Below are 14,165 nucleotides of genomic sequence, written 5' to 3'. Positions count from 1 at the left end.
TTCCAATTAATTTGGGAATTGATAATTACGTCAATTTAAATGTGTAATCAGGACACTTCCTCCTTTCGTGAAGGCTTCAGTGCAATAGTTTGCATGTAAAAAAAAAGCCTATGTTGAGCCTGTGACACACTTGTAATCCCAGCATTTGGGAGATGGAAGCAAAATGAGAAGTTCAAGGTCAAAAAGATGGTTCAAGGGTTAAGAGCACTTGTCGGAACCCAAATTTGATTCCCAATATCCACATCAAGTAGCTCACAACTACCTATAACTCCAGCTCCAGGGGGATTAGACACCTCTGTCTTCCTTGGGCACCCATACCACATGTATATATTCCCTACACACATATATGCAATTAAATTTTTTTTGTTTGTTTTTCAAGACAGTTTTTTTTTCTGTGTAGCCCTGGCTGTCCTGGGAACTTGCTCTGTAGAGTAGGCTGGCCTTGGATTCACAGAGATCCACCTGCCTCTGCCTCCCAAGTGCTGTGATTAGCCACCACCACCACCACTTCGAACTAAATCTTGAAAGAGAGGGGGAGAGAGAGAAGGAGGGAGAAAGGGAGGGAGGGAGGGAGAGGGAGGGAGAGGGAGGGACGAGAGGAGAGAAAAGATTGAAGCATGGGCTACAGAATAAATTCAAATGTCAACCTGGGCAAGTTAGTAAAACTGTTTAAAGCAAAACATGAAAAGGACTATGGATATGGTTCAGTGGTAGAACACTTGCCCAGCCTATAAAAGAACTTAGGTTCTCAGAACTACAAAAATGGGTGGGGGGGGGGGGAGAAAAAATCTTCACACTGGAGAGATGACTCAGTAGTTAAGCTTTTTGGGTGTTTTTGTTTTTGAGATAAGGTCTCTGTTACGTAGTCCTGGCTGTCCTGAAACTTACTATGTAAATTAGGCAGAGCTGCCTGCCTCTGTCTGGCTCCTAAATGCTGGGATTGAAGGAGTGTACTACCATGCCCAGTGGTAAAAGTCAGGGTTCTTGCAGAGGGCCCAAGCTCAGTTTCTAGCTCTCACGTTGGTGGCTCACAACTGCCTATCACTCTAGCTCTTCTGACCTCTGAGTATTATATTTACCATATATATATGCCCCCAAATATAATTAAAAATAAAAAAATTTAATGCCTGTGTGCATGTGTGTGTTTCTCTGTGTGCTTGCATATTCCTAGCTTGTTATGGGACTCTGCCTGTGCCATATATACAGGAACACAGTTATAAAACATGCTTGACTATCTTCCTGCCTCTCCGCCTACTCTTCTCGCCCCTCCCCCATAGCTCTTATAGCCACATCCTGCAAGGAAAAACCCCAGACCCTTGTGAAGGCAGAGCCCAGACAAGGATGTATGCGTGGGTTCAGCAGCACACAGCACTTCTGCTCCTGGGACTCACATTTAGAGCTGCAGCCAGGCTCAACTGTGTTGGAGATACCTACCCCAATGGTCACAGGTGCTGTCATGAGTGTCAGCCAGGTGAGTGGCCCAGCTTTGAATTGTAGTGGCAAGGTGGGGAAGGGCTGATTCTTGGGGGACAATGATGGAGACACAGGTACAAGCATCCTGGGAGTAAATGAATTTAGGTGATGTCACAGGTGATGCTCCATGGGTCCTGAGACAGAGAGCCAACCAAGAAGCTAGTCCTTTAAGAGCCAGGGTGCTGTGTCTCCACAATCCTGGGCCTTAGCTGACCTGTTCAACTTTCTGGGCTCCACTACAGGCAATGGTATGGTGAGGCGCTGTGATGGCACCAGGGACACTGTATGCCACCCATGTGAACCTGGCTTCTACAATGAGGCATTCAATTACGAAAACTGCAAGCAGTGTACACAGTGCAACCAACGTGAGCTCCTCCTTCCCTGACTCGCTGTCCAGCCCAGCAAGGAAGCAACTACAGCGATGGGTGTCCATATTTCCCATATGATTGCAGAAGTAACTCCAAGCCATGATGAATCCTGTTCACTAAGGGGGCCTTAGTAGCCAGGGCATTTCTCAGGGGGCACTTCTGTCCTCTGGGGTGAAGGCTCAGTCAGGGCCATATGGAGCTGGGGTAGAGCTCTTGTTGACCATGTGACCTTGCCCAAGCTGTCCTAGTGGGTAAGGTCCTGGTGTGGAGGTTGAGAGTATCTGAGGGTTCTGATATTCTCTGACGCTAGAGATGGGGTGGGGGAGAATAGAAAAAGGATGCCACAAGTGCCCTATGCCAGCTCAGTAGCTTTCTCTAGGGCTTCATGACCAGGAGGAACAGAGTAGCCAGGGGGAAGTCTTAGGAGAGGAGAAGCCTAAAGTCAGGCTGCACAATTCCCTCAGCTTCAACTTTGTTCCTGTGCCATTGAGGAGAGGCAAGTGCATTTTGCCCTTCGTGTCCATAGGTTAGGGCCGGGTAAGCCTCATTCATCTCTACCCGATCTTCTCTAGGAAGTGGGAGTGAACTCAAGCAGAATTGCACACCTACTCAGGATACCATCTGCCAATGCAGACCAGGCACCCAACCCCGGCAAGACAGCAGCCACAAGCTTGGAGTTGGTGAGCCTCAGGGGGGCCCTCTAAACCAGGCAGGTCCATCTCTCCCCATGGTCAATGTGAGCAAGGTGGTCAGGATCCACCTGTGCTGGCCCCCTCCATGATAATGGTATAAATGAGCCATGTTCCCATTTCATACATTGTCACCTCCCCAGGATCTCTCCATCTAGTCTTGGCCAAAAGCCCCTCTCCCAATGGGTCATACCAAGACTTGGGTCAGTGCCAGTGGGAGGCATTTGGGAAGGAAGGAGCTTGTAGAGGCCAAGCTTCCCATCCACTTGCACCAGAGAGTGAGCATTAACCCTCCCTTCAGGCCCCATCACCAACAGCTTCAGCACCCAGGGCCTATCCAGTAGCATCAGAAAGATGACTTATGTCTTTGCTGCAGACTGTGTTCCCTGCCCTCCTGGCCACTTTTCTCCAGGCAACAACCAGGTCTGCAAGCCCTGGACCAAGTAAGTATTGTGGCTGGCTGGAACACTGAGGACTGAGAAATGAAACCAGAAAGGTTTGGGCATTTAAGAGCTGGTGTCTAGATGATTATGGACCAGTTTAGAGAACAAAGTCCATGGGCCAGAGGATCTTCTGACATCTTCCCGTCAGCACAGCCTCTGTGGGGGTCCCTGCAAATGGAGTGGGGGCATGTGAGATCCTAGACCAGGCTGTAGGAACATGTTTGCTCTCAAGTTGTGGTTCTTCTCCAGAGGGTTGGAGAAGTAAAGGGTGAGTTTTGAGAGTACAGAACCCCATCTAGGATCAAGACAGGCATGGAAACAGAGTAAGAACAGTAACAGAGATGGGTATGTGGCTTGGGGACGGAGGACTTGGCAGAGTTGAAGATGACCCAGTACAACTTCTACCACTGTCTCTAGCTAATGGACACCCTTATCCCACAGTTGTACCTTATCTGGGAAGCAGACCCGGCACCCAGCCAGTACCAGCTTGGACACAGTCTGTGAGGACAGAAGCCTCCCAGCCACCCTGCTCTGGGAGACCCAGGGCCCTACATTCAGGCCGACCACTGTCCAGTCCACCACAGTCTGGCCCAGGACTTCTCAGTTGCCTTCTACACCCACCTTGGTGGCTCCTAGGGGTAAGGGACACTGGCCCAGTAGAAAATAGGGGAGAGAAGGTGAGGGTAAGTGTGCTCACTCAGTTAGCCTCTCTTCATAGGCCCTGCATTTTCCGGTTTCCTAGGCCTAGGCTTAGGCCTAGGCATGCTGGCTCCCTTGACTGTTCTGCTGGCCTTGTACCTGCTCCGAAGGGCTTGGAGATTGCCTGATGCTCCCAAACCCTACTGTGAGTACCCACCATGGGCTTGATAAAGCTTACTTCCTAGAGGGATGAGCTATACCTTCACTGCTTTTTCCTTCTTTACTTCTCCCAGGGGAAAACAGCTTCAGGATCCCTATCCAGGAGGAACAGGCTGACACACACTTTACTCTGGCCAAGATCTGAACAGTACTTCAGGAGTGGGTTTTATGGAGCATGGGTAACCCATATCCTGGTGCCTGCCAGTACCCTCCACACCGTTCTAGGTGCTGAGCTGGTTCTGGGCTCTTCTACGTATGCTATGCATACTACCTGCCTGGTGGTACCACCAATAAACTTGCTGACAACTGTGAGTCTGTGACTGGCACTAGGGGGCTGTGGTTGCACCCGCTTCTGGTGGGTCTTAGGTCAAGGTGAAGGTCCACTCAGAGACCTACACTTAGTCCATGTACTCCAGTTTGAATTGGGGTACGGAGTACAGGCCTGAAATGCTGAGGGGATAGTGCCAAGGGAGCCAACCGGCAGCTTGATGAGCAGTCTATGCTCTAAGACAGTGGTTCTCAGCCTTCCTAATGCTTGGACCCTTTAATACAGTTCCTCGTGTTGTGGTGACCCCAACCATGAAATTATTTTTGTTGCTACTTCGTAACTGTAATTTTGTAACTGATATGAATTGTAATGTAAATATTTTTGGAGATAGAGGTTCACCAAAGGGGTCACAACTCACAGGTTGAGAACCACTGCTCTAAGAGGACCTAAGAGTCTCAGGCTCTGCTTGCCAGGGCCCTTCCCTTTTGACTTAATATCCTAATCACCAGAGGGGCTCGTGAATCATTGTGCCTCTTTTGACCTCTGTGGCTCAGGCAGTTAACCTAGAGTTATCCTTTCTCTTCAGCCACATGAATGGTGAGAAGTGTTTGATGGTCCTTGGGTACTGACTAGGTAATACCATGGGAATCTCTGGAAGTGGATGGCCATGACTCCATGTAGCAGCAAATCAGCCAGCTGTGTTGGAAAACTGAAGGCTGCTACTTGAGCCAAATCTCATCTGTCCTGAGATCATTTATTCTTTAGAAACAAATGTTCTTTGACAAGAACACAGACACGTTACCTAAAACAGACTTGAGGATTCAGAGTCTTACTGCTGCCCTCTACTGCAAGGGGTTGTAGGAGCAGCATCTGGGGATGGCAGTGTTTCTCAGGAAGCACAGGTACCCAGAAGCTCAATGAATTAAAGGCAGAAGGTGCCAAGCTGCTCATGGAAATAGTCAAGTGGTTATGTCTGATCATGCAAATGAATACAGAGAACCCAGATTATTGTTATGTGGTGCATGTTAAGAGTCACTAGATAGCCAAGCTTGGTGGCATATACCTTTAATTCCAGCACTGAGAAGGCAGAGGCAGGTGGATCTCTGTGAGTTTGAGGCCAGCCTGATCCACATAGCAAGTTCCAGGTTGGCCAGGGCTACATAGTGAGACCTTGCCTCAAAAAACAAACAAACAAAAAACCAACCAACAAAACAACAACAACAGCAAAATACACACACACACACACACACACACACACACACAATCCTCCTGGTGTGGGGGTGGTGCTGGGATATGTCAGTTGCACTGAGGAGGCATAGGAAACAAGAAGCTATAAAGACGGCTGTTTCCTTCCTCTTGCCACCCTGAGGTCACTAGCCTGACAAATTATCACCTCATTACCCCTCCCATCTTTTACTTGGTCTTCATGTGGACAGATCTTTTTTTTCTGAGACAGGGTTTCTCTGCAGCCCTGGCTGTCTTGGAACTCACTCTGTACATCAGGTTGGCCTTGAACTCAAAGGTTTGCCTGCTTCTGCCTCCCAAGTGCTGGATTAAAGGTGCTGGGGCATCCTATTATTTGTAGCCCAAGTCACTGTGACCCACATAGATGGTTGGACAAAACTATCTCTGATCCTGGTTCCCCTCCCATCTCTTTTCATTCTCTGACAAAAATCAAGCTGCCCATAACCAAAGGAAACACCCACTGAACTACTAAATTCCCTTCATTGGGTGCCTATGTGCAACCACACCTTAAGCCTGGTGATAGTCATAGACCAATTGGCAGTCCCCACCCTATAGGGAAGTCCGTGCCTAGAGCGGCCAACAGGAGGCTGGGGAAGGTTGGAAAAAGAATGCTGTGGGGCTTGGGAAGTTAGAGATTGTAGGAAAGAGGTTTTATTCCCACACTAGGCAGGTCATATCTCTGCTTCCTTCTTATTACACACAGGCCTGTAGTCTTCCTGCTGTCTCCTGATCATTTTGGGGCTCCTTGGGACCCTTCCCAGATACCCATGGCCCCCTCTGCACAGACATTGGGTTTACTTTCTCTTCATTCTGGTGCTGTCCCAAAGTACATTGTCTATTCTCCTCATCTCAAAAACTCCCTAACTACCTCTTCTGAGGCCCCATGTCAGCCTGGGAATTCCCCACAGGTTGAAACTGCTAGGATCCTCTGCTACCTGGAACATACTGAGTCCTGTAAAACAAACCACATGGAAATACAAGGAGCTGCTCATAAAATAAAGGAGATAGCAGTGAGCAGATAAAAAAATCACCTTTGCCCACCACCAAGTTATAGAAGCTGCTGATTCTTGGGAGTCCCTTGCAGTGGGTACCTGGAAGTGGGTAGGACAGGAAGTCTGACATAGGTGCTGACATTTGCTGATGTCATCTGCTTGAAGACATCTCCCCAGGTATATGACCTGTGTCTTTTGATCTTTGCGGTCTGTGTGTGGTTGGCAGAAGAGCACTGTGTCTCCTGGAAAGAACCCTTATGGAGCTCACTAACAGCTTATAGCCTTGAAAGTCTTTATCAAGCAGCCCTTGCCCTTGGCTGAACTCAGACACAACACCAAGCCCAAAATTCCCATGGGACACCACCAAGGTACACTGCATGGCAGTGTTTTAGGGGTGAGTCAATGCTTTGTTATCTCTCCCCCTGTGGAAGAGGCCATTGCCTAGAAAATAGGGATCCCCAATGTGAGGATGTCATGGCTGACAGTAAGTACCATGTGTATACTGTGCACTTACCAGGGTTGGTGCTCAGTGAGTTTTTCTTTTTCTATACATTTATTATGAAGGCATGGTCCTGGTTGACCTCTTAGATTTTTGTTAATTAGTTAATTAGTTAGTTAGTTTGAGACATGATCTCTCTCTGGTTGTCCTGGAACTCATGATGTAGACAAGACTGGCCTCAAACTTACAGATCCACCTACCTCTTCCTAACGAGTGCTGTGAATAAAGGTGTTCGCTACTAGGTCCAGCCCAAATATGGAATGTTTTACAAGTTTTTGTGTCATCCTTGCACAGAGGCCTTGTTAATCCTTGTATTGTTCCAATTTTTGTATATGTGCTACCAAAGTGAACACTTCTTAATTTTTTTTTAATGGTTAGGACCATAGCCAATACTGCCTTCAATACCTTTATATGGAGTCAGGTACGTGGTTTCATTTCTGCCCTTGTACTCAGACCCACCTCCCTGTCCAGGAGCTGTTTCTCAAAGGAGAGGCTACGGTGAGGTTAGCCTAGAGTGGAGAATCCAGAGCCCCCTCCCTACTCTGCAGTGACCAGGACTGCCTCTCAGTAGGCTTACACACCTGAGGCCAGAGAACAGCAAGAATTACATAGCTGCTAACTTCTGACATTTCTTTTTTGTTTTGTTTTGTTTTTTACGAGACAGGGTTTACTTCTGACATTTCTTAACTTTCTCAGCCTTTTCCAGTTGCAACTTAAAAGAGTGTTTAAGAGGCCAGCTTTGCTAGGTTTTTCACAATCACAATGGTCTCCACACTTCCCACTTGTGGGTACAGCCATTGTAATCCTGAGATGCCCATGTTCACCCCAATACTCCTCCCCATGTTTCCCTGTGTTTAGCTTCAGCTGGAAGATGTGGGGAAAATAAGGCTCAAAAATCCAGATAGGTGCTGGGCGGTGATGGCACACACCTTCAATCCCAGCACTTGGGAGGCAGAGACAGAGGCAGGCAGATCTCTATGAGTTCGAGACTAGCCTGATCTTTAAGAGCTAGTTCCAGGACAGGCTCCCAAGCTACACAGAGAAACCCTTGAAAACAAACAAACAAAAACCAACCAAACAAGCAAAAAACAAAACAAAATAAAACAAAAAACAAAACCAGAGAGGCTTCCTTATAGAGAGGCAGGGTTCCAGAACCTGCTAGTGACCACATGAAGAAACTGAGGTTCAGAAAGACAGGACAGTCTCACCATGAGGAGGAGGCCTGAAGGGCTCCATCGGGAACTCCCTTTCCATTGTCTAGAATTGTGTGAGGAGGTGAAGAAAAGTGGTTCCAGAGAGAGCCAAGAGATCCAAACTGGACTGCCAGGCCTGGATCTGGGAAGGCCATACTGCCCTTGGCTTCATGTGCCTGCTACGAATGTCCAGTTTATAACGACCTTCCCCGAAAGGCAATGATATATGCTCTGAACTCCCCTCACTGGCTCTCCTCATTTCCCAAGCCCAGAGAAGCTTCCTAGGCTTGGGAAGAGGAAAGGGGGGAGTTTTATGCAACAATAAAGGGTACCCACAGGCAGTAGTGGCAACAGCATGTGTGAATGGAGGACCCTTTTCCACTGCAGCCTAGCCAGGGTGGGTATGCTAGAGTTGGAAGGGGCTTGCTGGGGTTCAGGAGATGTCAAGGAAGATGATACAGCTTTGTTGCACACTTCACAGAAGGCCGTTACAAGCACCACATGCCTGCCGGAAGATGGAGGTGGAGCTGGCCTGGAGCCCAACCTGAGGGGTAGGGGCAGAGGCAGGGGCGGGGACAAGGCACGCTGGAGCAGGTTGGGGACTGCTAAAAACCAGCCAACAGGAAGAAGACTCAGAAGAAGCACTATGGGAGCGTGGGTCATGCTGTGTGGGGTCTCACTGGCTTGTGTGCTGGACCTAGGTCAGCAGAGCCTGGTTGAGGAGCCTAGGTGTGGCCCCAGCAGCTTCCAGCGTGGGACTGGCACCAACACTCGCTGCTGCAGCTTGTGTGCTCCAGGTAAGGCAAGGAGGGGAATGGGAGCTAGGATGTGCAGCACTCACACAGGGCCCATATGAGTGGGTAGGCAAACTTTCTGTGTCTAGAGCCTTGAGTCTGGAACTGAGAAGGAGGTAGAGATCCATCTGAGCCAGTTATTCAAGATCAGTAGTATGGGAGCAGAGGCAACAGGGGCTGGAAACTTCTCCCTTAAGAGAGATCTGGGGTCCAAGGTCTAGGGTCTTCTGGGTGGGTCAAACCTTAGCAATCACTGAAGCTATTCTCTGTCTGGGTTGGTTTCCCAACACTCTCCGCTGCCCTATCCAATGTCTGGGACTTATAGTTCTAGGTGTTGGGCAATCTGAGGACCCATCAAAGAAAAATATCTCAGCACTTCATCTGCCACACCTGGTATAGAAAGGGCAGCTCTGAGGGCCCATGTCTCTGTGATAGAGATGTGGACAGCACTGAAGGCAGCTGCTGAGGTGTTTCTATTGCCCTGAGGTACAATGTTGGGTAGGGATGAGGCAGCATGGGCCCAGGGACGTTAGGAAGCCCCAGGTGACTCCCATATCTAATAGAACTTATGAACCCATAACTTCAGAGCAGTAGGTGGTATGAACATTAGCAGTCAGCCATCTGAAACGGAACACTGAGCTGGAAAAAGTTTAGGGTCTTGCACTGGGGTTGATTGAGGATGGAGGCCTAGCACCTTAACCACTTGAAGGACCAGTAGGAGCTCTGAAGAAGGAAAGGTTACTCTGCCTAGTTTCTGAGGCTCTTATTCTTGCCAAGACAAGGAGGCCTGTCCTGAAGGAGACTGTACATGTGTCATGCCGGAGTACCACTGTGAAGACCCTCAGTGCAAGACCTGCAAACACCACCCTTGCCAACCAGGCCAGAAGGTGCAGCCTCATGGTATGTCCCTGGGAGACTGCAGAAGGCCACAGATACCCCCAAACTAACCATGAATTTAACCTAGAGTAAAGTTGGTATAGATGTCCAATGAGCATGTGTAGGCATGTAAGAATGCTTGCACATATAGGGTTCATGGGCATATCCTCTGGGTAGGCAGGGACCTGCACTCTAGATTCTAGAAGGGATAGGTGGGCCAAGTGGTCCAGGGTACCAGAGACATTCTTCCTACTACCCTGGTATTCTCTATCATAATGAGGGTGCTGATGTCTTCTCAGGGCTGGCTGCAAGAGGTCATAGGGACTGCCCAGGTGCTGGTCTTCCCTCAGATTATTACTCTGACCAAGGACAGGCCTTGCCACCAATCCTATCCATCTTCAGAGGGACCAATGTGTCATTTTAGTTCTGGAATAGGCATACATAATACTGTCTATCCAGGCCCTGGTACTGTGGACATTAGAACTGGTGGATTGATAGACTGTAGTCTGACTTCTTCCTCTCTAACCTCAGTAGCCCCTATAGTCTGTCTGTCTATCCACAGGGAAAATTAAGTTTGGCTTCGAGTGTGTTGACTGTGCCATGGGCACCTTCTCCGCAGGTCGTGAGGGCCACTGCAGACCTTGGGCCGAGTAAGTCCTAGATGAGTAGGCTAGGCCAATTCTGAGGAAGCCTATTCCGTCCCTCCCTTGTAGTAACCCCCATTATTCTCCCAAATGGCTCAGAGAACAACCGTCCTTCTAGTGTGGCTGTTTGGGTAACCAAGCCTGACAGTGTCTGTGTCTGTGTCCCAGCTGTGCCCAGCTTGGATTTCTCACCATGTTCCCTGGGAACAAGACTCACAACGCTGTGTGCATCCCGGAGCCACTGCCCACTGAACAACATGGCCATTTGACTGTCATCTACCTGGCCATAGCTGCATGCATTCTCCTCCTAACCACAGCCCAGCTCTGCCTGCACATATGGCAGCTGAGGAGGCAGCGCATGTGTCCCCGAGGTCAGTTGTGTCCCTGGGAAGGGGAAAATGTGTCTGAGGCAACTTGCTGACCATATTTTTACTACAGAGACCCAGCCACTCTTGGAGGTGCAGTTACCACCAGCTGATGATGCTTGCAGCTTCCAGTTCCCTGAGGAGGAGCGTGGGGAGCATGTGGAGGATAAGAGTCGTCTGGGAGACCGGTGGCCATGAGGGTTGTTCTTCCTCTGTACCCCAAGCCAGACCCTCTAAGACTTGCCCAGACCTACTCTTGGTGAGAGCAAGGGCTCTACCGTGCATCTTTTCCTGGGCCTGGCCCTGCTCCCCTCAATGGTGGAAGTGGGTGTAGATGTTGATTGATGGTGGTAAATGACAACTGGGTGTAAAAAGAGTGGTGACTACAATTGGACCCTATGGCTGCCTCCCTCTTTTGCCAGCTCTGTTGGAGTAGGGTCTTTAAGCTCTCAAAGAGCTCTAAGTGTTCAGCACGAGACCTTGTACAAGTGGTTTTTAATAAATACTTGTCTAGTAACCTGAGTGGCTGTGTTCTAGGGACAGAGGAAAGCAAGGTACCTAGGCCTGCATTTAATGACACCCTTTGTCATCCTATGCCTGTAGTCATTTCTAGGGTATAATTCAGAGAGGGAGCTGGGCGTTGGTGGCGCATGCCTTTAATCTCAGCACTCGGGAGGCAGAGGCAGGCGGATCTCTGTGAGTTCGAGGCCAGCCTGGTCTACAGAGTGAGTTCCAGGACAGCCTCCTAAACAATACAAAAAAAAAACCCAAACAAACAAAAACAGAGAGGGAAGTCTGGTGAAATATCTTAGTAGGAAAATGCTCCTGCCTCTAAGCCTGATGACCTGAATTTGATCCCTGGGAACTACATGATAGAAGGAGAATCTCTTAATCCTGACAAGTTGTCCTCTGACTTCCACATGTATGCTATGGCACAGGCCTGTGCATGTACACACAAGCATACATGAAGGCATGAATAAAATGTAATAAAAACTTGAATAATTTTAAAAGGAGAGGGCATCTCTTGGTGGTAGTGGTGGGGGCACACGCCAAGGTTAATCTTGGTCACAAACCCTCAGTAGGGACCATCAGGCTAAGGAGAAGGCTTTTGGAAGGTAGTAATCTATACTGAATACCTGCCTTCTTTGCCTCATCTTTAATTTTTTATTTGTGTATTTATTCCTTTGTAAGTTTCTATGCATCATGTGCAACTCTCCGGAGCAGGAGTCATGAGCCGCCATGTAGATGCTGGGACCTGAACCCAGGTCTTCTGAGAGAGCAGTAGGTGCTGAGCCAGCTCTCTAGTCCCTCTCTTGGCTTCTTGTCCAAACCACTTCCCCTCCCCTCAGCCTGGTCCATATTAGGCAGTCATGTACTGAAATTGTAGTCTTTGGGCCCTTAGAATGCCCTTTGGAATGCCTGTGGAGACGGAGTTTTGATGGCACTTTAGGACATTTGCCTTGGCCTAACTGCTTAAACTAGCTTTTGCCAGTTTCCATACTGAGTACTTTCTAGCATGAGGAAAATTCTCTGAAGTACATGGTTTTGGCTCTGAGGCACTCCCAGCAAAGCCTCTTTCCTTCCTGTTGGTAGTTGTAGAGGCTGCTCATAGAAAGACCCAACAAGAGCAGGATGCAGTGGCACACGCCTTTAATCCCAGCACTCAGGAGGCAGAGGTGGGTGGATCTATGTATGGATCTAGGGAGTTTGAGGCCAGCCTGGTCTACAGAGTGAGTTACAGCACAGCCAGAGCTACATAGTAAGACCTTATCACAAAGGAAAAAAAATTCAAATAAGGTCATCTTGGCATGGACATCCAGGGAGTGGCAGACCTAAGCACCCTTAAGGCGTCTGCATACCTGGGCTCTTACTTGCTCAGCGCATCCTCCCCTTAGTGCTTCCTGTCTTATCGCATAGCAGGTAAATGGGAGTAGGGGATGAATCTGCCACTCCTGGTGCTAACAGCCCCATCAATACACAGGCTCCGCCATGGAGGTGGAGGACATTAGGATCAGACACAAAGAGCTCAGGGCCACATGAAGTCCCTTGGGGATATACCAGCACCCTCATTGCCTGGAGCTGCCTCTTCCGTCACCTATTGGGTGGGTGAGGAGTCAGGCGCAAGCTGCAAAGTCCAGAGTCAGTTTGGAAAGGGAGGTGAGGTCTGGGGGCATCTCTCAGCTTGCCTATCACACCACACCCCTAGGTTCTGAGCCATAGGCAGACCTGCCTTCCACTGGAACTGCCACAGGTTGGGGCATTCCCAAGTAGCATGACGTGTGCAGATACCCACAGGCCTTATCTGCTGGAAACTCCTCCTGTGGGTGACTGATGGGTGTGATACAGAGATAGTGGGAGATTCTGCAGGGTGGGGTGAGGGATGCTGTAGTACACACCGTACCCTTGCCCTACAGTCAGCAACAGTCCAATTCTACTCATGTCCACCTCAGGGGCATAAGATGAGCTGTGCCAGCCTGTTAGATCTAGGGATTTCCACTGAGACCTGTGAGCTGTGCAGGGTTGGTTCAGCTCCCAAGAGCTGAGAGCTTGTAGTCAAGTAGGGACAGGGTCCATGACTGCAAGCAGGTGAGTGTGAAATAAATCCAGGGGTGCCTGAAATGTGCAGAAGAGGACCTGCTGAAAAAGACTTTGCTCAGGGAGGCCATTCCAGACCCTGCCTTCTGAAGTAGAGATAGCATTTGCCCACGCGAAGGGTCTGGTAGCCACAACAGCTAAGTGTGTTTCTGTTTGGCCTAGACTAGCAGGAGGAAGGCTTCACTGCAATTCCCAGAAACCCCTACCCCACAGTAGCTGCTCTCCATTTCTTCCGGAAAACCACAGCACACACACACACACACACACCCTTCACCTTGATTTCATAATTTTTTTTCAGTCTCAGATAAAGGCTCAGAGCCATTTCAGTTCCCAGAAATGCTTCCGACCACAGCTGGTGGCTCCTGCCCAGCCTCCACCCTCTCAAGTTGCTGAAAGAGAACCTCCTCTTTATTCAGTGTGGGACACGCCCCAACTTGACAGGAGGACCCGTGTTACTCGAAGTGAGATGTCTCTTCCTTTTTACAATTGGACAACCCCTCCCCCAACTCCAGGTTCCAGACAGCTGTCCAGAGACCTTGAGGGGCAGGTGGGTAATGACTGTCCCTAGCTGCTGAGGTATGTTCCCACTGACCATGTAGCACCTCAACCTCTAGATCTTCCTCTACTGGGATGGACTCACATCTCAAGAATTGCCCCTAGGCAGCCACTAGCCCCCATGGGAAGCAGCTGAGTGGGGAGAGAGGGTAGATACTCATTCCTTACCTATCTCATCTTCCCAAGAAGCTCCATGAATTGGGATGTTTTTCTGAAGACCAGGCACTGACTATTCTGGCCCCTTCTTAGATGGGGAGGGACTAGAGTGGGTTGGTATGTAGGATGTTCCACTATTGTTTGGCTGAAAC

At 49.2% G+C, this 14,165-nt stretch overlaps 2 protein-coding genes and 1 non-coding gene across 6 annotated transcripts; 2 read left to right on the top strand and 1 right to left on the bottom strand.

Annotated features, from left to right (window-relative positions):
• Positions 1-873: 873 nt before the first annotated feature.
• Positions 874-4,143, top strand: Tnfrsf4 (TNF receptor superfamily member 4). Of its 3 annotated transcripts, none has more exons than XM_005079218.4 (7): positions 874-1,471; positions 1,716-1,838; positions 2,414-2,521; positions 2,907-2,973; positions 3,415-3,611; positions 3,692-3,817; positions 3,906-4,143. In XM_005079218.4, the coding sequence occupies exons 1-7, from the start codon at positions 1,342-1,344 to the stop codon at positions 3,974-3,976; spliced, it is 822 nt and encodes a 273-aa protein (XP_005079275.1). In that variant the 5' UTR covers positions 874-1,341; the 3' UTR covers positions 3,977-4,143. The 3 variants fall into 3 exon arrangements, with proteins under 3 accessions (XP_005079275.1, XP_021088236.1, XP_040590996.1); XM_021232577.2 differs by having other exon boundaries at positions 2,832-2,973; XM_040735062.1 differs by having other exon boundaries at positions 1,328-1,838; positions 2,832-2,973.
• A 2,941-nt stretch (positions 4,144-7,084) lies between these two features.
• Positions 7,085-7,188, bottom strand: LOC121135821. The gene has a single exon (XR_005872943.1). It is a non-coding gene; the product is annotated as a U6 spliceosomal RNA (small nuclear RNA).
• A 705-nt stretch (positions 7,189-7,893) lies between these two features.
• On the top strand, positions 7,894-11,224 carry Tnfrsf18 (TNF receptor superfamily member 18). 2 transcript variants are annotated; one of them, XM_021232575.2, is made up of 6 exons: positions 7,894-8,579; positions 8,730-8,825; positions 9,600-9,722; positions 10,261-10,348; positions 10,511-10,713; positions 10,781-11,224. In XM_021232575.2, exons 1-6 carry the CDS (start codon positions 8,384-8,386, stop codon positions 10,903-10,905), a joined length of 831 nt encoding a protein of 276 aa, XP_021088234.1. In that variant the 5' UTR covers positions 7,894-8,383; the 3' UTR covers positions 10,906-11,224. The 2 variants fall into 2 exon arrangements, with proteins under 2 accessions (XP_021088234.1, XP_005079274.1); XM_005079217.4 differs by lacking the exon at positions 7,894-8,579 and having other exon boundaries at positions 8,635-8,825.
• The last annotated feature ends 2,941 nt before the right edge of the window (positions 11,225-14,165 follow it).

This window comes from Mesocricetus auratus, unplaced genomic scaffold (genome assembly GCF_017639785.1).
Source record: "Mesocricetus auratus isolate SY011 unplaced genomic scaffold, BCM_Maur_2.0 Super-Scaffold_100042, whole genome shotgun sequence".
NCBI lineage: Eukaryota > Metazoa > Chordata > Mammalia > Rodentia > Cricetidae > Mesocricetus > Mesocricetus auratus.
The sequence above is the reverse complement of the archived record's forward strand: the minus strand, read 5'-3'. Positions and strand labels throughout refer to the sequence as shown.

Excerpts from the sequence above, each read along its gene's own strand:
- Tnfrsf18 (XM_021232575.2), top strand. The coding sequence starts at position 8,384 with ATGTGTGAATGGAGGACCCTTTTCCACTGCAGCCTAGCCAGGGTGGGT. Across the intron at positions 10,349-10,510 it reads CACTGCAGACCTTGGGCCGA|CTGTGCCCAGCTTGGATTTC; the intron begins GTAAGTCCTAGA and ends TCTGTGTCCCAG. Across the intron at positions 10,714-10,780 it reads GCAGCGCATGTGTCCCCGAG|AGACCCAGCCACTCTTGGAG; the intron begins GTCAGTTGTGTC and ends TTTTTACTACAG.
- Tnfrsf4 (XM_021232577.2), top strand. The coding sequence starts at position 1,342 with ATGTATGCGTGGGTTCAGCAGCACACAGCACTTCTGCTCCTGGGACTC. Across the intron at positions 1,839-2,413 it reads GTGTACACAGTGCAACCAAC|GAAGTGGGAGTGAACTCAAG; the intron begins GTGAGCTCCTCC and ends GATCTTCTCTAG. Across the intron at positions 3,612-3,691 it reads CACCTTGGTGGCTCCTAGGG|GCCCTGCATTTTCCGGTTTC; the intron begins GTAAGGGACACT and ends CTCTCTTCATAG.